Source organism: Arvicanthis niloticus, chromosome 9, assembly GCF_011762505.2.
Source record: "Arvicanthis niloticus isolate mArvNil1 chromosome 9, mArvNil1.pat.X, whole genome shotgun sequence".
NCBI lineage: Eukaryota > Metazoa > Chordata > Mammalia > Rodentia > Muridae > Arvicanthis > Arvicanthis niloticus.
Genome location: NC_047666.1, coordinates 31799980 through 31825744, shown reverse-complemented (window position 1 = coordinate 31825744; position 25765 = coordinate 31799980). Strand labels below are relative to the sequence as shown.

Sequence of the window (25765 nt, the reverse complement as noted above, 5' to 3'; positions counted from 1 at the left end):
AAAAACACCTGACAGAAGTGACTTCAGAAAGGTTTATTTTGGCTCACAGTTCAGGGAATCAGTCCATCATGGCAGGGAGACATGGCAGCTCATCACATTGTATCCACGGTTAAGAAGCAGAGAGGTGGGTGCTGGAGTTCAGCTCACTTTCTCCTTATTCCATCTCAAGATGTCAGACCATGGGATGACGGGATGACTCCTGTAGGTAGGGTGACCTACCCTACTGAACTTCCCAACTCGACCCAACCTAGCAACTCCCTCAGAGACATGCCCAGAAGTTTGTTTCTAGGTGATTCTAGGTCCTGACCAGTCTTCAGTATCAACCGTCACGGCTCTAACCTAGAGAGCGGCAGAAGTCATTCTCTGCTCTTGGGTTTACATCATTGTTTTGTTTTGTTTTGTTTTGTTTTGCCAGAGGTGTTTTCCTATGTGTCTTAAGATAATCAACAGCAGGCATGGCTCCAGTCTGCAGGATGACAGTACACCCCGGTCCTCAATGATACCTAAAATATCTTCAGACACTGACAGGCAGACATCCCATGCTGATAAAAGCAGATACAGTGTCTGGCATGGATTAGGTGCCAAGTAAACACAGCCTTTCCTCAGCTGCTGGTCCCTAATGACTTCCTGGAAGTTTAAATCCCTGTGGCCATCATACCAGGGCAGAAGCTGGCCTAGCTCAGTCTCCCTTCTGTAGCACATTGCAGTCTCCAGCTGGAGTGTGAGGACAGGAGAGAGCACTGAGAGGCCAGAGGAAGCCTCTGGCCCTTGCTAGCCTCTTCCCTCCCAAGGGAACCAAACTGGCTCACATCCCATCTGTGTCTGCAGGAGCAGTGTTGGGCTCTCAAGGCAGAGGCTCTAACATATAAGGGAAGATGCATCTGTCCAGGGCAGGCCTTGGCAGCCTAGGGGATACATGACAAAGCATCCACAGACAGAGGTAGGAAGGTGACCTAAAGCTGTCTGTCCCTTTATAAAATGAGGACAGGAGCCAAACTGGTCTCAGTCTCTGTCACACCAGTAATTCACCTGTTAGTCAAGAGTCTCTGCTCAGGTGGTAGAAGATCTGAGTTCAAATCTCAGGCCTTGCCTCTTCCTGCCCTTGTGCTTGTGCTCCTCTCTGAGCCCGATTGTCAACAGGAACAATAATATCCACTGGATAGCCAGGTAGGGGTACCCAGGAACTGCTAAGCACAGGTCTGACCTATGAGCACTTGCTAGTTCCCTGAATCCAGCTGCTTCAGTTGTCTCTTTTTACAGATGTGGAAACTAAGGCACAGATGAATTCCACCCTTTGCATAGCTAAGATTACACCCTAGGTCAAGCTAAAATGTCCAAGCACCAACAAAGAGCAGCATGGCTAAGCACACACCCTCCCGACACCCAGGCTGGGTCTAATAAGCCCATCTTGAGTCCAGGATACTGTTAAGTCAGCATGCATTTAAGCCAGATGTGGTGGCAAGTACCTACTCTAGTCCTAGTTGGAGGAAGAAGCTCACTTGAGCCCAGGAGTTTGGGGTCAGCCTGGGAAACATAGAGAGAGCCCATCTCCAAACAAAACTGAACACACAAGCACACGCACACGTACACGCACACGCACACGCACGCACACACAAATGCTTTTGATGCCCTGATAACCCCACTGTAAAGTCAAAATATCCCAGGTCAGCCCACTGCACTACACCCAGTGAAATGTGCATGCCTGTACTCCTTCTAGGTGGCGAGTGTTCCTGCATGGCGCCTGGCTGGGTCAGGCACTCCATGACTGGCCAAGCTGGTCCCTTAGACTCTGCTCCTTCTCCTCTCTGACCCTCAGGACAACCACCTCAGAACTATGAAGAGACTAGAGCCTGGTTCTTCCCCAAGGCTGTGGGCAGCACTGTGACCATGTCACTGGCTGGCCACATGCCTTGGTTGGCTCACCTAGACAACAGAGTGTGCACCCCTCACCACAGGGACATGGTGATGAATGGGAGAGCATGCTCTCTTCCCAGACTTTTGAAGTTGTCGTCACCACCATTGTTAGAATTTCAGAGGGTCGGAGACAGGCTTCTGGAAGGTCCCTGGCATGGGCAGCTTTGCACGTCCCTACTGTCAGATGGGCAGACCCAGGGTGGGACACACAGGCCACTGAACTTCAGTGTGATGATGGATGTGTCTTCACTAGGGAGGCCTGCCAGGCTTGGTGCCCCAGGTTCTCCGAAGCTGCTTCTGGGTGGGGCCCAACTGGGCCATTTAACAGATGTTTACTTAACCAGGAAGTGAACTTGGAGGCTGAAGGCAGTGTCCAGGGACATGCTTCTGGGAACAGGGCTCCTCCCAGGAGCGTGTGGGGTAGGGGCATAAAGGCCTGCACGTGGTATTGCCCAGACCCAGGCTGTGAGACATACAACAGCTGTCTGCCCCTCTCCAGGGCTGTCCTCAGGGCTAGCCAGTTCTGCCCCTCCTCAGCTCTCCTCAGACAAATCAGCTGTTTTTAAGCTCAGCTACTCAGGGCCAGTCCTTCCTCAAGGGAATCTCATTAGACAGCAGGACTGAGGGAGAGTCTAGAGTGCTGGCTCTCTTTCCGTGCCTTACTTTCCCCAGATGTCAAAGCAATGAGTTCTAAGAGCACTGGGTGGGGATCCTCCTTTTCCTAAGTATCTTCGGGAGTCTGGAAGCCTCCCCAAAGCTGGTTGGGACTATACTGGCCATGAGTAAGAAGAGAGGGGTCCAGGAGGGCCTATTCATCTTTCCCTCAGCCAGACCCAACTGGCACTTAAAAAGATATAAATCCAGCCATGTTTCTCCTCACTTGACTCACAGAACCGACAGAATGGCCTTTTGTGCCAGTATGTAGTGAACTTTGCTATTTTTAAGTGAATTACAAGATGGATTCTTTTTTTTTTTTTTTTTGAAACGTGGTTTGATGTACTTGAGGGTGGCATTGAACTTCTGATCTCCCTGCCTCCACCTCCCCTGGGATAGGACCACAGGCACGCACCAACACAACTGGCTTATATGGTATGAGGAATTACCCTTAGGGCTTCAAGCATGCTAGGCAAATGCTCTACCGGCTGGGCCCCAGCACTAGCCCATGTAAGTGCTGTCACGCTTACCCTGAGATGTGTACATAAAGATGAGAAATGACTTGTTACAACAAGACTCTTCAGGGCCCTTTATTATTAAAAGGGAGGTGCTATGCCAGAGGCTGTCCCACAGGAATGACATGAGACACGAACAGACATGTCCTAGAGAGCACAGTTTTGAAAGACAAGCCTGATTGGCACTGTGTGTGACATAGGCAAGAGAGCCCCAGCCAGGACTGTCCCTTAGGATGGTATGTCCAGAAACAACACAAACTTCTCCTCAATATCCAATCCTAAGGACCCCATGATGCTGACTTTCAGACCCAGCAAAGAGGTCGCCTGCACTGAATTTCCTCACGACAGCCTGTTCTGGTACATGGCTGCCCACAGCATAAGCCAACCACAGAGCAGGAAGGGCACATGTCTGGACATTTTACAGGTCTTCAGTGAATGGAGGGTCTGTCATGGGGCTGTGGAAATGTTCCGAGGTCATGCTCAACAGGCAACCAGATGGTTCCAAGGGTCTCTGTCCCCAAGTTCCCCAGAACTCTTGTCTGGGACAGCACAGTCCTTCCCCTGAGATGCAGATCCAGCAGCAAAACCTTCCAGTGCTACTAGAAAGGTCAGTGACATGCTAGGGAAATGGTTTACTGATCGTCCCCACTGTCACATGGAGAGGGATGGGGATGATGAGGAGGAGCAAGTGCCTGAAGCACAATGGAAGAGAAGGGCCAGAAGAGACTCATGACTTCCTGTGATCAGCAGAAGAGGAGGAGGAAGCTGCCTGAAAACTCTGGGAAGGCTATGGTCTGGCTGCAGTTTTGTGATGGACCTGTAGTGACAAAGTGACATCTTGGAACTCCATGCCTAAGGTGATCTTTCTTTACTGTTGATGTTACTTCTGATCTGCTGAAGGCCCGGAAGTGAGCTCTGGTGGGTTTTAGTTCCTTCTCTGGAGATATAGGGCAGGGGTCTGATGTCCCTGATACCTACACCCACCAAGCAGCAGCTGCCTACCTCTCCTTCAATCAGCCCCTGGAAAACCACCTTCTACCCGCCACGTCCACAGTTAGACAAGACGCTGTGTGTAAGTGAGAGCCTGCAGAATGGGCTTTGTGTCTGACTACTTAGCAAATGTCCTTTGATGCCATTCGCTTCTAGAAATGGCAGGATCTCCTTCTTAAGGGTTGAATATGATTCCTCTGCTAAATTTCTCTGTCTCTCTCTCTGTCTCTCTCTGTATCTCCTGTTATTTTCTGTACTTATCCATCACAGAAAGACACTAAGAGGGCAGGCCTCATTATAAATGTTCTTAGCATGACTATAAAACTAGAGCTCCCCTTCCAATGTGCTACCTTCTGGAATCCTAGAGCAGTGGCTATGACTAACTTGCAAGCTCCCATGCTGGCAGCAGGAGGAGCAAGCCCACAGCTGTCTTGTCCCTGCATCTCACTTTGCCTCTGGAGGGTTCATCATTACTTCAAAAGCCAGTAGGTGTCTGCGTGCCGTTCTCCTGTTGGCTCCTGCCTCCTGTAGATGCTCCTTCACCTTCCCATGCATGCTGGCCGGTTCCCGTGTCAACCTGACACAACCTAGAGTCAGTAAGGTAGAGGGAACCTCAACCGGAAACAAACTTCCACCAGGTTTGCCTGTCGGCAAGCCTGCGCATCTTTTTAATGATTGGTGTGGGAGTACTGTGGGTGGTACTACCCTAGGGCTGGTGGTCCTGGGTTGGATAAGAAAGCAAGCTGAGTAAGCCATGAGGAACAAGCTAGTAAGCAGCATTCCTTCATGGCCTCTGTATAAGCTCCTACCTCCGAGCTCCTACCTTGAGTTCCTGCCCCGACTTCCCTGGAGGATGCACTGTAAGCTGTAAGCTGAAATAAACCCTTTCCTCCCCGAGTTGCTTTTGGTCAGTTTGTTTTTCACAGCAATAGAAACCCTAACCTCATGTAACCATGACCAATTCTCTTACAAGGACAGCTCCCCCACCCCCACCCCCCACCTCTGCTCCTATACCACCTGCATACCCCAACCCAAGCCTTAAATATCTCCCTAGATATGCATGGCTCACACACAGCACCAAGGCTGCCCTGCCCCACAGACAGCCATTGTTGGACTGGGAGACACATCACACAGACAAGTTGGTAAGACAGGCATGCCAAGCTTAGTTTAAAGGTGAGGCTAGGAACTCCTGAGGCTGGGGCCCAGATTGGCATCTTCACTGGCATCTCACAGAGCTGAGGGTGCTGCTGAGGCTGACCTTCAGTGAGTGTACAGAGATAGCAGGCATCACGGTGCTGTGGCATCTGACTGGGGCCTGGGGTGGGGTCTGGGATGCTGGTTTCCTAATAGTCACTGAGGAGCTGTGGGTGTTTCTTATGCACACTGGGTACCCAGAAGACCACTGAATAACACCAGGAAGGAGGAATAAGGGGGACTGTGACCTGAGGCCCAATCAAACACCTGGGGCCACTAGGTAGGGGAATCTCAGCATCCTCCTCCCCAGCGCCTTGCTTTGTCTGCCTCTAAGCTCAACACTGGTGTGTGATACCCAGGCACCCTAGGTACCTCTGGACCCAGTGAGCCCTCTCAGGACTCCACATTGCCTCAGATGTCCCTGTTGCAATAGCATAAACCACAGCTATTACAGGTTCCTGGGAGCCAAGAGACCCAGCCTTGGCAATACCACTGTATGGAGGGAGTTATCTGGTGTCTTCACCCTATTAACCTGCCATGTGCAGAGGTGTGCCTTCATCAAGTGCAAGGATGCAAGCTAATGTACTCAGTTACTCATCTGTTTATCCACAGACAACAACTGCTTTTTTTTTTTTTTTTTTTTTTTTAAATGCACCAGGCCTCCTGGGGCTGCTCTAACAGGCAAAAGCCACTTACACAAGTGGGCAGAGATACAAGGACACAATTCCAGGATCAGGAAATGGGCAGGAATGCTGTAGCAAGAACAACTGGAAGTGACGTTTAGCACAGAGGGTAGAGAGTGGAGGAAATGGCAAGTGCAAAGGTCCTGGGGTAGCTTCAGGACAGGCAGCTCTTGGTTCTGTATCCTAAACATGCCTGGGCAAAGGCTGGGTACTTTTATTTGGTGTGTGGCTGAGATGAAGTGATAAAAGTGGCACATCTGGGATCAGCCTTCACCATTCACATTAGAACCACCAGAGTAAGAGAGCCGGTGAGCTCAGTTTACGATCCAGTGTGTCTTCAAATCTATGGGTCTAGAAGGCTTCAGCTGTGAAGCTAAGGACACAGGATGAAAGAAGAAACTGGAAGGGACCAGGATTGGGAAATGCCCCATATACAGAGGGGACAACATGGGACATCTGGAGAGATGAAAGAGGAAGACACAGTGATAGTGCCAGTGAAGTCTATGGAGGAGGACCTCCCAGGGCTGCGCCCCCAGGGCTCAGGCTGGCACTGAGCACAGGGGTTGTGTGGACACAGAAACAAGGCCTGGATCAGGGAGGAGGTGAGGGTGTGCAGGATGATGTGGAGGCCAAGGAGATGGGCACGGGCATCTCCGCCTTCTGCAGCACCATGTATCTCTGGCCAGCCCTCCCTATAGGTCTTGGCATGTGGAGAGTTCTGATGTCCCTTCCTCAGAAAGGCATCTGGAATCTTCTGCAATTCCCAGCCTCAGGGGTACTAGCCTCACTTTTAAACTAAGCTTGGCATGCCCATCTTACTAACTTGTCTGTGTGATGTGTCTTCTAGTCCAACAATGGCTGTCTGTGGGGCAGGGCAGCCTTGGTGCTGTGTGTGAGCCATGCATATCTAGGGTGGTATTTGAGGCTGTGGGAATGTAAGAAGGTTCATGCATGTGCATGTGCATGCATAAACACACACACACACACACACACACACACACACACACACACACACAATTGTAAAACAGAATTGTTGCACAGTGGAGCAGCCCCACTTCTGGATACAAATTGGTGACTCTGCAGCTGTGAGGGACAGCTTCACTGTTCACAGTTGAGTCAGAAGGCAGAAGCCAGCCAGTGTACAGATGAAAGCTGAGATAGCAGAGTGTCAGTCACCAGTGAAGAGGAAGGGACTCCAGGTTAGTAGTCACAAGAAGCAACACCATCCACTCCTCACATCCACACAGACAGAAAGCCATGGGCTGTGTGCCAGGGGCTGGAGAAGGGGCGTCTAATGAGGATGGAGCATTGTTAGGAATGGTGAAGTTCTGCAAGTGAGTGCTGGAGGAGGCTACACAAACCTCGTGTGCTTCATACTACTCTACATGTTTATACAAACCAAGCCTGGGAGATGCAGCTCAGAGGTGAGGACTTGGCCAGCACATGCAAGGCCCCAAGCTAAGTCCCCAGCACCACATGCACAAATTAATGCGATGAAAGCCATGTGCTACGCATTGTATCATAACATTTTCCAGAAACTGAAGAAAATAATCAGGCTTCTCCCTCCTCCTCAAGATCCTCAAATCTCTATCCAAGAGCCCCTGTTCCAGTACCATGGTTTGCTTGCCTTGCTTCTTACAGAACTAAGCAGTGCCCAGCCCAGCTGATATGGAACAAGTGCAGAGTTCTCATCAAGCATGCTGGGGGTGGAGGAACATGGGTGAGGGCACAGAGAAGGGGCAAATGGGGCAATATGCAGGAGTAAGTACTTGGCAGGCACATGCCTGAGCTCCAGGTCTGTGAGGACTTATGGGAACCACCGGGCTTCAACTGACCATGAACTTGGGGAAGGGGTAAAGGCGATATAGCAAGTGAAAGAGCTGGAGTCAAGGTCAGCCTGGCAGGAGCTGCGGTGTGGGACCAGCCTTAGGAGACCTTTCTCCTGGCAGGCTGTAGCCCGGAAGGGCCTGGAACGTAGGGAAGTGTGGCTAGGTGCAGCCTGTGGGTAGGAGGCGTGGGTAGGAGGGGCAGGGAGGAGTCATGAGGAGGTGGCGGCTCCTGCCTGGACACTGGTCTCCTGGGAGCTGGTATTTTGTCCAAAAAGTCCCTGTTAGCCTGCAAAGCGCATTCATTGTTGGGCAGGTGGGGCGCACCAGTCTGTGGCCTCTGAACGCCTTTTACAGCAGAGCTATTTTTAAGTCTTCCTCACTTTTCCTTTCTTCTTTTCTCCTCCTTTCCTTCAACCTACACCCTCTGTGTGTGTCTGAGTAAAGAGGGTGAGACCAGACGCGGGGGTGGACCAGCTGGCCTTGGCTTCCTGTCCTGTTCCTGCCCTCCCCCCACATCTGGGAAGGGTGGCACTCACCACTGTACCCCCAAATCTCCCTCCTGGACCTTCCCAGGAGCTCTTCCTAAATGCTCACTTCTCTTTAGAGGTGGTTGGGGCTGGGAAGCCTGCTTCCTGCATAAGGCTACACAAGCATGGAAACAAGGTCTCTGCCTGTGGAGTCAGAAGATTCTTTGACCTAGGGGAGCACAGAGGACAGGGACTTCCCACCCCACCAGCACTGTGAGGGAGTGGGGGGATGCCCCACTTGGAGACTTCACTACCTGCAGCCAGAGTGGGCTGCATAGCCTCTGTGAACATGAAGCTAGGCCAGAGTGGGCTGCATAGCCTCTGTGAACATGAAGCTAGGCCAGAGTGGGCTGCATAGCCTCTGGGAGCAACATAACAGCACACTTAGAGATCAAACACACACTTAGCTCCCAAGAGGGTTTTTTTTTTTTTTTTTTTTTTTTTTTGTGGTGCTGAGAATGGAACCTAGGACGTCGAGCACAGGAAGAAAAGCATCCTCTTCTATTGAGTCACACCCCAATCCAGGAAGATTCTGTTCGTGGGTATGAGGAGGTGAGAGAGCAAGTCACTACAATGCTGTCAGGTGAACAGCAAACACATCAGAGACAGTAAATGTCCCCCATGGTGAGGTGGCCAGAGGGGACCAGCACATCTCAATAGCGGAATACTACACAGTAAGGAAAACGTGTGACTCAGAACTCTGTATACCAATGTGGGAAGACCTCTGAGGTACTATGAAAAAAAAATTCACCGGGATCTACATGAATGAAACGAGGGTGGGGGAAGAACGGTTAGAAGAACGAGTTCTGTGAGAGTGGGGGAAGGGGTTGGTCTAGGACCTCAGGGCACCAGCTCCTGTCTGGAGTGACGCTGTGCACAATGCACTGTGCAAGGGAAATGTAATTTGCTTGTTCAATTGTTTGCCCTTCCTGTGTACACATGTGCTCATATGGGTGTGTGCATTCGAGTACTTGTGTGTGGAGGCCAGGGGTCAACCCTGAGTTCGTTCCTTGACCACTCCCACCTTGGGTTTTTGAGACAGACTCTCTCACTGACCCTGGAGCTCACTGACTTGGCTGGGCTGTGAGGCTAGTGAGTTTCAAGAATTAGCCTGTCTCTGCCACAGTGCTGGCAGGGGCGCTGGGGTTACAGAAGCATGACACGGCAGCTGGCGCTTACGTGGGAACAAGGGCTCGAACAGTGTGACAAGGAAGTTATCCACTGGGCTGTTTCCCCAGTCTAGGAGAACCTCGTTTTAAAGGTGATTTCAACTCTGGTATATCTTGCAAGCCTCACAGCAACAAAAGGCTGGAGATGCTCAGATAAGAAGGCTCTGCAGAAGGAAGAGGTCTTCTGCAAGAGCCCAGCCCTTTGGCTCTCAGAATAACAGGATGCTCCTGACCTGATTTGGCCCGGCCCTGGCTGGCCATTGGCTCTATCTGGTGTGACCCCAGCCAGACAAGCCAGGGATCACTTGACCTTGGCAACTGTCACTGTCTTAACTGTTCTGATCCATAGTGTCACACTCCTGAACTCTGACCTCTGTGTGCTCTAATTGATGACAGGCATCCCTTAAGTCTCTTGGCCCCACCTATGCAACCACCCTGAAGCAGTAGCCATAGTTATTAGTTCAAATTCGCAGACAGGAAACTAAAGGATATAGCAGTTAAGAAGCTGTCTGTTACTTTGCTGGCAACGGGCAGAGCTGGGTTTGAACCAACTCTTGGTCCCATGTTACACTGCTTTTGGCCTCTGAATGCACATGGATGCCCAAGGCCTTAGGACCTTGCCGCTTCACTGTATCCCTTTCCTACCATGGCCTCTGGCCACACTCTCACATCTGTCTTGTTGGACCCTCTCATGATCAATACCTCTCATTTTAGAGAGAGGGAAGCTGATGGCCACATCTGGAGGACATATCTGGAGGAGAAGCAGCACAGAGCCTAGGTGGCAGCCACCAGTTCCAAATCCCTGCCTTTGGTCTCCTTCTGCTTCCAGATCCCACCACACCAAAGATGCTCAGGAAAGCCAAAAGCCTTCCTAATAGGGACCAGCAATGTGGGCTTCTCCTTCTTTCCAGCAAGGAGTTGGGGTTCTTTTAGGGGGGAAGAAGCTGTGGAGTGACAAAAACAAATACAAACCAGCCAGACCCGTTTGATCCCCCAAGCCCTTCAACTACCAGCAGGGTGACCAGGGCCAGTGGCTTGATCACTCAGCCTGTGACTTCAACTGTAAAGGGGGGAGGGAGTTGGCAATACCAGTTATGAATCTCTGGGGCCACACTGCAGCTCAGCATCAGAAGGAAGAGTCAGAGGCAGGGCAGAGGCATGAGGAGAACCAGGAAGGACAGGAAGACTGTGGGGGCTGTTGAGAGCCAGGGTGATGGAGGGAAAAGCTGGATGGCCCAATCAAAATCAGCAAGGCAGGAGGCAGGAACAGGAGGAGGCAAGGAGGGGGCAGAGGCAGGAGGAGTTATGAGAGAAGCAGGAGGAGGCAGGGCAGAGCGGGTCAGGGCAGGGGTAGGCAGGGCATGGCAGTGAACACTATGGATAGACTCCTTGGGACTCCTACACAGTTTGGTTGATCACTTTGGGGAAATAATGTTCAGAGACTCAAGTGGACTTTTAAAAGAAGCCAAAGTCTGGCTACAAAATGAAAGACAGTTCACTTCCCAGAAGCTCAGTGATAGCCAGGTCCCACCCAGCTTCCACAGTCACCACCTTCTCTGGCCACTGGAAGATTCAGAGTGGACATGAGGAGAAAGGGGAGCATCTAGGGAAGGTGGACAGACAATGGCCATGGCTCCTTGCAGATGTCCAAGGCAGAGGCCACCTGGCTCCTAGGGAGGCATGGGAAGACTGAAGAGTGGTAGTAAGGTGGCAGTTGGCCACTGCCAGTACCCCACAGAAGGTGGCACCGCTTCCATCTACACTGGTGTACCACGCCATGAACAGCTCCAGTCGCCACTAGGACAAGGGCCACTCTGTGTCCCTTCTAAACAGCTTTCCGTCATCTTCTACTGCCATAAGCCTGCTGATTCTCCTGATTCTACTTCACAGATGCCTGAGGCCTAAACACACTAGAAGCTGGGGCCATCTTGCTGCAAAGCATGCAGTTCCACTCCATATTACCCACGAAGACTTTGGAAAGCACCAAACTTCTTCCAATGGGAAGTGTCTCTGACCACACTTCTGAGAGCCTCGGCCACTGCCCAGTGACTGAGGAGTGGTTGCAGCAAGGGGTGTGGTCTTTCCCATTCGCTTCACCTCCACATCTCTGCCTCCAGATCCTTCCCCATTCCCTCACCTGGGGATGCCCTACCTTGTGTGAGAGACTGGGGTCTCTTGAAGCACTGTCCTCCTCCTCTGAGCTTCCTTGTTCTTCGTCTGATGTGAGGTCCTCTCTGGGGGCCGCTGAGATGGGACAGACCTTGTATGGCTCAGTGTAGGCACTAGGCAGAACAAGAGAGAGGGTTAGAGTTGCTTGTCTGGCTCATTTCATGAGCCCCCGATGAACACTGGAGGGTGACCCAGCACACACTCCCTTCCCCACCCTGGCTACAGCAATTCCCTTTCAATAGACAAGTCAGGCTCTCTGTGGTCCTGGTGCCTTTATACATGCTGTCTAAGACAACCCCAGGTCCCAATCAGGTCCAGGCAGGCTAAAACACTGATGGAAGGCCAAAACAATTTAGCCCAAGGTTAATAGGCTTCCTTCCAAAAGGTCAGACCTTTCTTTTCTTCATTTCAAAATGTTAGATGTGGGTTTCTTCTTTTGAACTATGAGAGCAGACAGTGTCTCTTGCCACAAGCTTTCTGCTAAGGCACAGAAAAGAAGACCCCAGACCAGGTCTGTTGTATGCTGGAGCCTCTCTGCATCTGCCCTCCTGTCTTTTGTGGCACTGTGGGTGTCTGTGGTGTAAGAAAGCATGCATGACAATGTGGCTGAGCCCTTCAGCCTTCCAGAGCCACCTAGGCAAATGTGTAACCATTTGTCTTTATTCCACAAAGAGGTGACAGGGAGTCTGGGGCACTCCATCTTAGAGGTGGCCATGGTTTGCCCTGCAGGAGCCTGTTATGCCTACACAGGGCCACTGGTTGTCAATAGTGAGGGCAGAAATGGTCACCTGAGCTTCTGGACCCTCATCAAGGAGCACAGGGCAAGGTCAGGCCTTTTGCAGAGCATACTGGGGGAGAAGGAAAAGCTCCCAGCTAGCTTTGCAGGCATCAAGCTCCTCCCACATCCACTTCTCCATAAGTTCCCTGAGTCCACTGGCGCTTCCATCACAGCATCCTCAGGACAGACCACCTCCTGCCTCAGTGTTTATGACATCTGATTCCATCCTCATGGTCCACCTGTCTGTTTTCCATGCACTCGTGGGACCTTAAAATTTACTCTGATCATGTGGCCCTTTTGCTAAAAACTCTTAGTAAGCATTATGACATTGTCTAGACTGAATCCCACACTCAGCCTGTCCCCCATGATCATGCTGATTAAGAGAGTGGGCAGATCTAGGGAAGGGGTGCTGGGGCGGTGGGTAAAGTGCCTGTCATGCAAGCATGAAGACTAGAGCTCAGATCCCTGGCACCCAGGTAAAAGTGGAGTACAGTGGTATGCAAAGTGGTATCTTTGAGTTGGAGAACATCCAGGTCCACATAAAATGTTCCAGGCCAGCTAGGTTACACAGTGAGACCCTATGTGAAAAACTGAGAGGAAGAATCCCTTGCTGAGTTCTTGCCTACACACACACACACACACACACACACACACACACACACACACACACACGATCACATGCCCACAGGAACATGGTAGCACATGAGAAGGGATATGGAATGCCCCAACACCTGCCAGCTTGGCTAGAACCCTGGCTCTATCACTTCAAGCAAGTGACTCCCTTCTGCATCTTGACTGATTTTCTATTTCCATCTATAAAATGGGTGGGAAGTGATGCAGGGCTCCAGGCTGTTCGGAGGACTGATGAAGAAGCAGCACAAAGGCCCTCGACAGGGCGGCAAGAGCACTTAAGATGCATTGATCAGCCTAGCCCACCGGAATAAAGAAACCACTGCAGGCCCATCCTCACATTGGCCGGCACCCCATCTGCTCTCTGGTGGCCCTATCCAGGCACCTTGGAAACAATAAAAATGGCAGCATGTCTATAGTAACTCAATGCTGGGAAGAACAGTATGAGGGTCAGGTAGCCAGGTCTAGAACCTAAGGTCCATGAGATCTTAGGTGAGTCACTCAAGGTGATGATCAGCCTGAGGTGTCGGCTGGATCAGGTTATGAAGTGCCAAGGAGACTCACACTGCACAGTTGCTTGTGTCTGAGGCCTTCCAGAGAGAATGAGCGAAGGACTAGAACCACTGTGAATGTGGGCAGCGCCATCAGAGGCTGAAGGCCTAGCGGGACAAAGAGGGAGGATGCAGCCAGCCTAGGGAATTCTCATTCTCTGCTTCATGGACATCATGAGCTGTTTCTCCCCTCTCTGACAGGCTGAAACCATCTGAACCCAGGAGCCACAGCCAATGGTTTCTCCCTTGAGGTGTTTCTGTCTGGTGTCTTGTCACAGCAGTGCAAAGCTGACCAATACACACAACTTGTTTCTAGTCTGTCAACCTGGGGCCGGGGGGGCCCTGTAGGGTCACGTGAGAGCATGAGGGTGGAAATGGCCACTTTCTAGCGTGAAGGGGTCCTTCCTTCCTAAAGGAAGAGTCACCTTTAACTTCCACTAACTGTGTCCTCCTTCTGTGTCCATTTCAGGTTTAAAGAGAGCATGACAAGCTGGCCAGAGCCTGTTACCTTAATCGACCCAACAAACGAGCCTGGGCCTTTCCAGCAGCCTGGAGTTGTAAAAAGCCATGTCTCCTCTGTGACTGGGTCTCCTGTTGTCCAACTCTGACCGTTAGCTTCCATCTCTAACGGCACGGTCTAAAGGGCCTCATAACTTATCAGAAAGCACTCCCTCTGGGGAACTGCTAGCAAGCTTGAGCCTGCAGTCCACCCCAGCTGGAGCTGGACATGTGTGACCGAGGCCAGCCTGTCAGGGAGGGGAGGGGGCTGAGGTGGAACACTCTGCAAGCTGGAAAAATTGAGATGGAGACAAGTTAGCAAATGTGATGATGACGACCAGTGCAACGCTGGAAGAGCCGAGGAGAGGACAGAACGGGGGAGGGGGTAGGGACAAAGCTGGGATTTCCAAACACTTGACCTTCACTTCTGACTCTGAGCCTCCCCAGCCCACAGCACTTTCTCTGAATGGGACAAAGCACAGAGAAAATCTGATGAGGTGGAAAGAGACTTAAAGATAGGCTTGCCATCAAGCCCCAGGGCACGAATAACTCTGTGGCTGGCACACTGGGCCTCAGTTTCAACATCTGCATAATGGAGGTGGAGAGTCGACAGAACAAGCAAGTCAGAGACCCCTGGGCTGAGGCCAGCCTGCAGGCATCCCAAGGCCTGACCCTCCTGCCACAGTCTCCCATTTGTAAGAACTCTGCTCCGTTCCTCCTGGGGAGAACGCCCCTCCATGCCTGGGGTCAGCCAAGGGGTAGATAGCCTTGTAACATTTCCCAGAAAAGGCTTCAAGGAGAGCTTTTTTTAGGGAACCAGATTTCCATTTCTCGATAAGTAAAACCAAGCCATTTTGCTCCCTAACCTGTGATGTCTCCTCCAACACAGCCCTGAGGGTGGGAGGGATTGTTTCCCACTTAGGACAGCTTTTCTGAGACGTGACTCATGGACCATGAATTTTCCCCTGCACCAAGCACGACTCAGTGCTTTTTAGTGTGCTCAGAGGGCTACTCACCTGCCACCACGTCTAATGACATGAAACCTCTATCACCTCCGTGTCCTTTAACCGTGCGCAAGAGGTCCTAGCAACCTCTGGCCTGCTTTCTCTCTTCTAAACCTCATATCAACAGGAGCCACTGAATGAGGACTTTGGCAGCATCTCTCTCTCTCTCTCTCTCTCTCTCTCTCTCTCTCTCTCTCTCTCAGTAAGTTGTGCTGTAGTGGGTGCCGACCCTTCATTTCTTTGCATGGCTAAATAATATTTCATTGAGTAGACAGACTGTAATCTGGAATGTCTCTGGGTCATGCTGTTGTCACTAAGGCTTCTGGGAATGCTGGAGCACCAGTTCTTAAGCGACTACTTGTGTTTCCTCTAATATGTACATGTATGTGTGGGACTACCAGGCACATGACCACTCTGTTGTGAGGTTTTAGGGACTACAGACCATCTTCTCATGGTTGTACATTCATTCAAGCCCTGCATAAGTGTCCAGGTTCCTCCCCATCCTGGCAAAGACTTGTCATAATTGGTCTTTTGTTTTAAAGGGAATTCTCAGGAATTTTTCTGATCCTTGGGCTCAGCTCAGCTCAGCCCTCTCTCAAATCCTGTAGTCTCCTCTGGCAACAATCATTACTGTGGCCATTAAGGTTTATTTTTAGATAATACACGAGGCTTGGAGTCTAGTGACATAAAACCTTTTAAAGACATGCAGAACTCATAAAATGGCAGACTGATATAAAGAGGTGACATTCTAGAACAACCCACAAGGTATCCAGTGATGCCTTGGGGCGGGCAACCTCCGCTCCCAGCAGGTGAATGTCCCCAGAGACCCTAGGGTTCCTAGGCTGGTCCTCCTAGGATGTTTGGGACCTTTAAAAGGAGAGGCCTGGTGGAATGAAGTTACACTAATGTTCTCTTGAAGAGGACAACAGGACCCTGGCATTGTCCTCCTCCCCTCCCCTCTATTCCCCCTTTCCTTCCATCTCTGGCTGCGAATGCAGCTTGGCTCAGCCATATGCTCCTGTCATGATGTTCCATCACAGGTCCAACTCAATGGGGCCAACTGATGAGAGACTGGAAGCTCCAAGGTTGTGAGCTAAAACAACCTTTTTCTATGTATAGACGCACGCAGGCATTTTGTTACGGTGATGAAAGCAGGGTACTGATGTGGACAACAGATCCGGGTTCCATTATTGCTCTTTACAGGCAGCTACACTGTTGATATCTGGGCCTGGCCTAGAGAAGTGGGCTGGCTCAGTGGGCAATAGCAATTTATCCACAGAGATGTTCTCAGGGATGTGATTTATCACAGTGCTCTCAGCAGCTGAGCCATACCTGCTAAGGCCCGTCCTGCAGAGGTGAAAACCTCTCGGAGCAGACTCCGATCCTGGTCCCCAGTGGGACTGCATGCTCAGTGTGGAGGTACATGCTATAGAACCTGTTTGCCTCAGACCAGACCCGATTCTGCCACTTAGCAGTCCAATGACTAGAAAAGATACTTAACCCGCCTCCCTGCCTCAGTGTCCTAGTCTGTAAAGTGGGGTGGTAATAATACTCCCAACCCAGAGTTCATGTGAGTATTCACAGCAAGGACATGCAGACATGGATGGCTCCAGGAAATATCTGGTGATTTTATTCTGCTTCAGTGTGAGCAGAAGGCCAGGCAGAACCGTGAGACAGACAGAGCTCTTAGCACTGACAGACTGGCTGCTAGCCCTTCTGCCACCAGCTTGATAGGTGACATCCTGTGGGCTCCTTACCCTCTCTGGGCCTTGGTTCTCTCAACTGTAAGATACTAAGCCATTCTTCATACCTTGTTCTGTCATATTCTTCTACCACAGTTGCATATGTTTCTGTAATAGCCACCAGCACCATTAAGGGAGGACTCAGGGGCACGTGATGTCTATGTCTCCCAGGGCAGGTGCCCAGCAGACTTGTATTTGACAACTGTTTTCTTCTAGTTAACTGATCTGACTCCTCCAGCCCCTCAGGCAGGACCCTGCTGTCTTCACATACAGTACAGAGCTAGGCACACTCTGGGAGGTGCTCGTTAGCTGGCCATTATCCCAGCGGCTCCCATCACTTCTGCTGGGGCTCAGAACGAGTACTGCTGTTCTGCTAAGAGCACTATAGCCTGCTACACCTCCATGGGTAAATGAATGCTTTCCCACCAAACCTACCCTCCTCTCTAGACTTCAGGCACAGAGGCAGGGGAACACCTGGAATGAATTTGCTTCCCTAGGGCCTATGGGTGCTCAGACTGGAAGCTGGAAGGTTCTGCTGTCCTCTTCAGCTCTCCCCACTAGCCTGGCCCATAGCAAGAGGAAATACAGACACACTGGTCTATCATTCTAGAATAGCCCAACCATAAAGAAGCAGGAAGGGTGTGAGCGATTCCTCTTGCTCTGGCAGCTGGAGAGGATATCGTGGCCTGTGATGGCTGCAGGACACTGTACGGTCCATCTGAAGCCTCTAGGAGCCAGGAGAAGGGTGACTGCCGGGTCACTGTGGAGGCCAGAAAGCCAAATTCTCCCCCACAGCATAGCGGGTTAATAAAGCAAGCTGCAGCCTGGGAGTGGAAGAAACTGCATTCTGAGCCCTCCTAGGTGCCAGGTGACCTGTGCCAGGCAACCATGATGAAATCTTTATATAAAAATGCACAGGTACATGTTTGTATGTTCAGCATGTACATATGCTCTCATCTTTAATAAATGGTATATACACATATAATATACATTTATATATACATTCTTTGATATATATATATATATATATATATATATGTCAAAGAATTTTAAAAATAAATGCCTTTATGATTTATCATTGGTATTTAATTTGCACATCTTTTAAAATACAGCTATACAGCCAGAGTTGTACAAAAGTGTTTTAGGCGAAAAAGGGTCATGAGAAGTGAGTGGCTCTCAAGAGGGGGGCAAGGCATGGCTCAGAGACATCCTCGGGAGTCCTTCTTCTCTCTCAGAGTCCTCCCCTTACAGAGCTCGGCCCTCCTTGGAGCTCTCCTCTCAGTAGAGTCCTCCCCTCTGGCATCTAGCTGCCACTCTCAGCTGGGGAAACTGAGGCTCTGTTCAGGGCAACCACTTGCAACCCCATACTGTCCTGGGCCAGCACCCACCATGCTACCAGCCTCTCAGACATAAGCCGGAGTAGAAAACGTACAGCCAGACCTCTTCTCATGGCGCATTACTGCCTCTTCTGTCTTGGACAACAGCAGGTGCCTTGGGCAGGTTGCCCATCCTGCAAGGTATGACAACCCAGGAGGTGCCAGGGTGCACAGCATCCATTAAGCAATTGGCACAAAGAGGGCAGGTGTCTGGGCATGGGTCTGACACACATGAACACAAGAGTCACATGAGGCTGGAGCATGACAGCTGAGCAGAGACATGGCTCCATCCTACTGACTGAACCCTGAATATGTTGAGACTCAGCCAGAGCACTTCCTGAAGGCACAGCTTGAATATGTTGAGACTCGGTCCCACAAGGTTAAGGTGACTCCAGCAGGGCACAAGCTCTTGTCCTAAGGGTTATTGTTCTGCCCCCGAGAATGGACCAAACCTTGGGAACTCTTTGCTCATGAAATTCTTCCCACCTACCAGGACTAGCTTGCCACCTCCTCCAGGAAGCCCTCCTTAACCAGATTATCCTGATGACACTTAGTGCTGCTGAAAGGTCCGGGACTCCCCAGAAGGGAGGTCCACTTAAGTCACAGGACAGCACGCACCCAAAGGACACATGAGAGACCGTCTTGCTGTAAAGTACATGAGGTGGTTTATTAAATCAGAGCTCTGGGCCAGCCCATATCCCCATATCTCACATAGGGGATAGAGGGACTGACCCCGTGGCTCAGGGGTCTAGCGCTTATATATGGGCGGGGTGGGGAAAAAGCGAACTTTCGCCCGGGCGCACAGGATTGGTTGTTTTACTTTTTTGAACACTAACAGGCCGTACCATGGGGGCAGGGTGTAGTTCCTCCCTTGGCCAGTCAGTTTCTGGGATGTTCTTAACAGGCCTTTGTCTTGTAACTCCCCCTCCTCTGTAACTAATTAGATGGGCCCAAACCTGCTGGCAGGCACTTTTAACTATTTAGGTTACGGAAAGGGCCCTGTTATTATTATTAGTTACGGCCTATTTCAAAAATTATCTTTTACTGCCCAGTTCATGGGGCCATGCATTGCAGGTCAGCTTATGTGGTTACTTATCTATCCTTTCCTTTACAATAACCCACGACATGGCATACATTTTAAACCTACCAACCCTACTCCCCAATCTGCCAAGTTCTATTCCTCTCAGCAGGCCTGAGTTCCACAGCACCCCTTCATTCTTAGGTTCTCTCAGCCTTCCTTCCCACAGGGCTCTGAACTCTTGTCAGTGCCTTGTGTTCAAATCCCACAGTTTCCTGCAGTTACCAGATGCCCAATACGCATCTGCTGACGGGGTGTCTCATGAAAACACACAGCTGCTGCCCTGTGCCCCTGGTCACTCCTGCACGCAGGGCTGGGGAAGCTGAGCCTGGCACTCATGGCCTGCTGCAGAGTAGACAGCTACCCAGACAGCAAGGTGAAGCCACAGCCTAGGGAAGCACACTCCCGTCCACCTCCCCAATACCTTGTTCCGGGACTGACTAGGGGGTTACCATGCCCAGTAGAAGAAGCATAGCTTAGTCAACAGAGAAGAGAAAGGCAACCTGAAGGCATACAGGGAGGGCACCCAGTCTAGACTGTAGCTGGCATGAGATGCTGGTGAGTGTGGGGGTGGGGTGGGAACTCTGCAGCTCAGGCTCCTGCCTTTGTAGCCAAGAGAGGCTTTGGCCTGGACACTGATCCCGTAATATTCCAGACCCCATATGTGTTGTGACAGGAGAATAAGAACAATAACAACAACAGGATCCCCTCCACAAAAACAAATTAAGATTAAATGTGGAAGAAGCAGTTTGCAGAGGAAGACTGGATGCCGTCCCTTACTTTGGTGTCATCTAAGTAAGAGAGCATGTGCGAAACCAAGTCCACAAAATACAAACTGGAGAGGAAATGGGGGGCTATTAAAAGACCATAGAGCCTCTGTTTTGGGGGGCTCTTTCCTCAGCCTGCTTCTACTCACAGGCATGCTTTTTCTCTTTAATATACTGTCTATGTCTACCCCACGGCTACCCTGAAAGACATGACTTCTCCATCTCTCTCCTTGGTAGCTGCTGGGATTTCCACATTGCCTCGACTGTGTTTCTCTCCTAACTGCAACAAAACTGTCCACGGGCTTCCTTTTCATATTCCAAAATTATTTTATTAACAAGACTAAGACCCCTAAAAGGCAACCCCTGTTTCCATGGCAACATGGTGCTTTTTTTTTTCTCTTATGTTTAGAGAGGTTATCTTTTTCTTTTTCATTTTTTATTAGATATTTTATTTACACTTCAGATGCCATCCCTTTTCCCCATTCCCCCCCTTAGAAAACTCCTATCCCATGCCCCCTTTTCCTTTTTGCATTTATACATTTTTAAAAAATGTTAATCATAGGCTTTATAAGTTTGGTATTGTTCAATCAGAGGTGTAACCCACTACCCAACCTAGATATATCAACTATCTTTGACTGGTGGAGATACATGAACATCTGCCTCCCTGTCTCCCCCCTCTTTCTTAGAGAGGTTATCTTATAGCCCAGGCTGGCCTTAAACTCTCTGTGTTTAAGCCGAGGATGGCTCTGAATGTTTGATTCTTCTGTTTCTGCCTCTCCAGTGCTAGGATTACAGGAATTTGTCACCATGCCCAATCTGTGCATTGTTAGGGGTCTAGCCCAGGGTTTCCTGCATGCCAGGCAAGCACATCCCTGACCCCAGCTTCATTTCTCTTGCAATACTGCACTGGTACATCCAAGTAGCTAAGGCATTGTGGGTGTTCACCCTCAGGCTTTAGCAAAGCCTGTGTGTAACTGCCACTGACCTGTTTAGGCTTTTTAGGGTTTATGGGTTTTTGCTTTGCTTTGCTTTGCTTTGCTTTGTTTTTAAAGTAAGTTTCCACATTCACACCCATCTTAAGGAACTTCTGAGGCATGAAGCCAACCTCACCCCTCAGGTGCTGGGGCTACACAGAGCTGGTCCTGCCTTGCTGCCCTCTAAACAGGAAAGGAAGGCAAGGCCCAATACCAGGGGCACAGATTAGTGCCCACAGCTCCCTGGAGAGTTCACTGTCAGGGAGAAAGATGAGTGTTCTCTGAGGAACTTGGATGCTGTCCTGTCAGAAGCGAGAGGCATGAAAGAGGAACTGGGCTGCTTGTGAAGTGGACTTTGTCTTTCCAGAATAACACAAAGCTTTGTCCTTGGGGTGGAAGAGGGCACCCTGCCTGGGGCTCCAGCACCTCCAGAGCTCAGAGTGGCTGGTTACCCCTCCTCCATCTCCCAGGCCTTGTCCTGCATTTCCTGTAAACACTGACACTTCCTCCCATGGGACAGGCCTGGCAGCCCCTGGGGCCACACCCAGCCATCTGACAGAGCCCAGCACACAATGGCTGGCTGGGGCTCCAGTTGGCCACTCCTCAGCCCTGGCCTATGCAGGGATCCAGACCAATACTGCCTAACAGCCCATGAGCTCTGGCAGGGGACAGCAACCACTTTAGACCACAGAGGGAACAGCCCAAATGGGTGTCCAAAGCCTGGACTCTACCCTGTTCTAGGCATGTGATCTTGGACAATCTTCCTCACCTCGGTGGTGACAGCACATGCCTGCCTTACTTACTGTGTCACTGGGAGAAGTTAGCTGAGAACATGGTGTTTACTAGAATTCTGGATTTTAAGTGTTAAGTGCAAGCCTCGGGTCTCTCCACTGTCATCCTCCAGGGACCGATCCATCTGGGATTGGCTTCTAACCTCATATAAGTTCACGGTCTGTGTTGGGCTGGGACATGCTCTGCAGTAACTCACCCAGTGACTTTGGATTACATTTCCCTGCTGTTTCTCTACTTCCTTCTCTCCAAACGGAGCCTGGAGCCCTTGCCCTGCCTGCCATCCCAGGAGCTAATGAGAACTGTACAGAAAAGCCCATAGGAAGCGCAGGTCTGTGTGCTGCTGTGTAGAGATAACTAGAATTCCCAAACCCACCACCAGCCTCACCTCCCCTGCAGTACCTGAGAACTCCTGAGTACCCTGTTAAAATAAGGCCACCTAGAGCTTCTAGGCTCTAGTCATGGCCACCACACACCTGTTTGGTTTCATTATCCCCTATGACTCTGTGGGCTGAACAGAAGCTGATTGCCATGTCACCAATGATACGATATGGACCTGAGGTAGTTCACTAAGCCTGGTCCCTTTTGACTTGTCTTAGGCCCTAAATAAGGGCTGAACAGTCTGAGAATTTCACTTCGAAGCTTTCAAACATTTTCATACATCGCCATTTCTGCTGATTCTCATGGCTGGAATCAGGCAGCATCACTCCTGACAACGAGAGAGATGAGCCAGAGAGGCCTGCATAAATTAGACCAGTACCCAGACCTCTGGCCAGAAGCTGCCCCTGTGTTGGGGAACTCCTATTCCTGCCTGAGCCCTGGAGGATCCTGGACAGCAGCCCAGACTACCCTCCGCTGAGGGCATGTCGGGACCATTCTCCCTATACTCCAGAGGAGTCCTGGGGGCAGTCCTGGGGCCTCCAAGGCTGGGCATATGGAAGTAGTTATGAGCTGTGGGGCTAAGTCTGCTTTTTTGGTCAATAATTACTTTGAAATATGGGTTCTGAGAATTCAGCAACTGCGCCAGCTGGCAGGGTCCTCGCCCCACACACCCAGGACAGACCATGACAATACAAGGCTGGGAAAACCACCCATCCCATAGAGAGCATTCTGGCTCGTGATGAAAGAAAGAGCAACAAGCTGAAAACAGAACCTCAGGGCCAAGCCCTGCCACTTAGGGCCATCTTTCCACCAGACTTGGAAGACCCCACGTGAAACAGTCTTCACACTGTGAAGATCATTCCATGCACCCGGATCCAACTAAGGAAACCAGTTCAGTCCTAGCTAATGACTCAAGAGAAAGCTGTGTGAACAAGCCCAGAGCATGAGTTGGGGGAACTTCCCTGAAGAATAGGTACCTGAATATAAACGAACAACAGGATGGTAGTCCTGAGTTTCCACCCCAAGCCTTGCCTAATCCTGTATCTCTCTTTCACCTCTGAACGCCACTTCCCAATATCTGCTTCAATCCATATTTCCCCTCGCCCCAGTGGGCTGCCACGCCTCAAGATCCTACATCCTACATCTTTTGCCTTTGAAACCCTCAGCCCCAGGATCTCTGCACACTCCAGGCTCTGAGTATCCTTGCTTCTAAATCTGGGATCTGAACAGGAAACATCTTAAGGTAGTTTTCCAACTGTCAACAGGGCCGGCACAACTCTGCAGTGTTCCATGAGTGATGCCAAGGGACCAAAGACTGAGGTCACTTCCAGTAAGAGCCTGCATCAGGTGCCCCTAACGCTAACCTCTGAGCCACTGTCCTGTTAACCCCAACTGCAGTTAATAGAACGTCATAGCTTCCTACCAGTCTGCTCATCAATTCCTAGACTTCCTGGTATGAAGAAACTCCTAGAACCTTTTGGGGTGGAGGAGGAGCTGCTGAATAAAATCACGATGACACAACACCCCTGCGTGTGGAAAGCTAGAGATGGAGTAGAGCTGAGCCCGGGACCCAGCACTGCCTGCTGCACTCAGCTCTCAGGACTACTTCCACTCCACTCAACCCCTTGGAGCAGAGCACAGAAGGGAGGACAACGCCAGGAGAGTGCCGATGGGCCAAACCTTGACTGCCATCCAGGCCCTCCACAGGACACAACTACAGGATCCTTCTGCCTTCAGAGTCTCCCAATGGAAGGAACAAGGGATGGATGGAGTAGCAACAGGATTCTGAACAGGGTCTCTGAGGAACAAGAAAGGACTAAAACCAAATCTGGAAGCTACAGGCTTTTCTGGAAGAAGTAAGGATTGCATTCTTGATATCTATCATGACCCAGGAAATATTCAGGCTGAAATCTCTATTGGGGACATTCGTCCTGTTGCCACTTCACACCTGAGGAGGACATCCTTGCTTCAACTAAGAAGGTTACAAGATGTGGGTCACAGGCTATGGCAACTGGCCAGACCACAGTCCCCAGTCAAGAACTCTCAAGAGATACAGGCCAGCACAGTCTCCTCAGGAGACTTAGGGTCTCCATGTCACTCAAGCACTATACTGAACTAGCTAGCTCCTCATACATACTACCAACCTGGCTCCCTGAGAGTCTTCCTCTCACAGATGAGAAAACTCACGCACAGAGATGGGAAGCTACTAGCCCCAAATCACACAGCCTGAAAACTATAGAAAAGCCATAAATCCAGCTTGCCTGACCTCAGCTTGCACCTTCCTATAGGGTCTAGTTGTCCCCAGAGGGAATTTACATAAATACAGGCATGTCACCCAAGTACCCAGGCTGTTTTTTACTTACCCCCAACTGGATTCCAGAATCTCTGGAGTGAACTGATTAGGGTGGGTCGAGTGACATGTCCTTGAATCTAGTTAGAGAAGCTACCTGCAACAGGGGGCTTCTCTCTAGGGGTGACAGGAATACTGGGGAGATCTGTTTCAAATGCAGACTTCTGAGTCATATACCAGACCCAGGGACTCAGTGTTCACGGTGAGGCCTGGTAACTAGTACCTTTTCAAAGACATATTAAGAATTAAGGTCACCCAGTAACTGATGAAAACAGATGCAGAGACTCACAGCCCAACATTAAGTAGAGCTTGGGGAGGCCTGTGGAGGAGGTGGGAGAGGATGACTGAAGAAGCCAGAGAGGTCAAGGACACTACAAAAACTCTACAGAAACAATTAACCTGGGCCCATAGGGGCTCACAGAGACTGACCTGGCAAACAGACAGCATGGGAAGGACCTACGCCCTCTGCACATACATAACAGTTGGGAAGCTGGGTCTTCACAACAGCAGCATAGGCTGGCAGGGCTAACTTGTGTAGCCTCAATAGGAGAAGATGCACCTACTTCTACTGCAATTTGATATGCCAAGGTGGATTGAAATCCATGGGAGGATCCCCTTTTCTGAGGGAAAAAGGAGGACTGGAGGATGAGGGGGAGGAGAGGGGACAGAGATGGACTGGGAGAAGAGGAGGGAGGGGAAGCTGCTATTAAGATGTAAAGTATATACTAAAAAACTTTTTAAAAAAGGAATTAAGGAGTGCTATACTTGAACAGACCAGGAGACTAGGTTCAAATCTCACCCCCGGAACTGTGTAACCTCGGTAACCTACATCTCTTTTCTGGGCCTCAGTTTCTCAGCATGTCTGAAGAGATTAATGTGAAGACGAGGAGAAGGTGAGAATGCCCTTCGCACATGTGTAGGTAGGGATAGACCCACTTCTAGGTTCCTGCTTCCTCTGTTCTAAAGATTGCCACTTTAGGGGACGGCAAAAAGACCAAGCCTGGCTTCCCAGCAAACCGAGCTACATGCCTGGAGGATGGTGTTCTGCAGGACAGGCCTGCTGCAGCGCCCTAGGCAGAGGACAGTTTGCAATGGGTAACTCAGCACCACCCCCGGGATGTTTTCTAGAAAGGGTATCTTAGGTTTCGGTGCTCACAAGCAAAGAGCACAGTGCAGTGGGTGCCAGGACTCAGCAGGGCAGGT

At 50.5% G+C, this 25765-nt stretch overlaps 1 protein-coding gene across 3 annotated transcripts in view; it reads right to left on the bottom strand.

Moving 5' to 3' along the window:
• The window catches only part of Fgd5 (FYVE, RhoGEF and PH domain containing 5), a 97735-nt gene that overhangs the window by 39491 nt on the left and 32479 nt on the right, over positions 1-25765 (bottom strand). For all 3 annotated transcript variants that reach the window (XM_076940131.1, XM_076940132.1, XM_034512230.2), the window contains exon 3: positions 11628-11757. In XM_076940131.1, coding sequence (XP_076796246.1) covers positions 11628-11757 — 130 coding nt within the window. The remainder of the gene's footprint in view (positions 1-11627; positions 11758-25765) is intronic.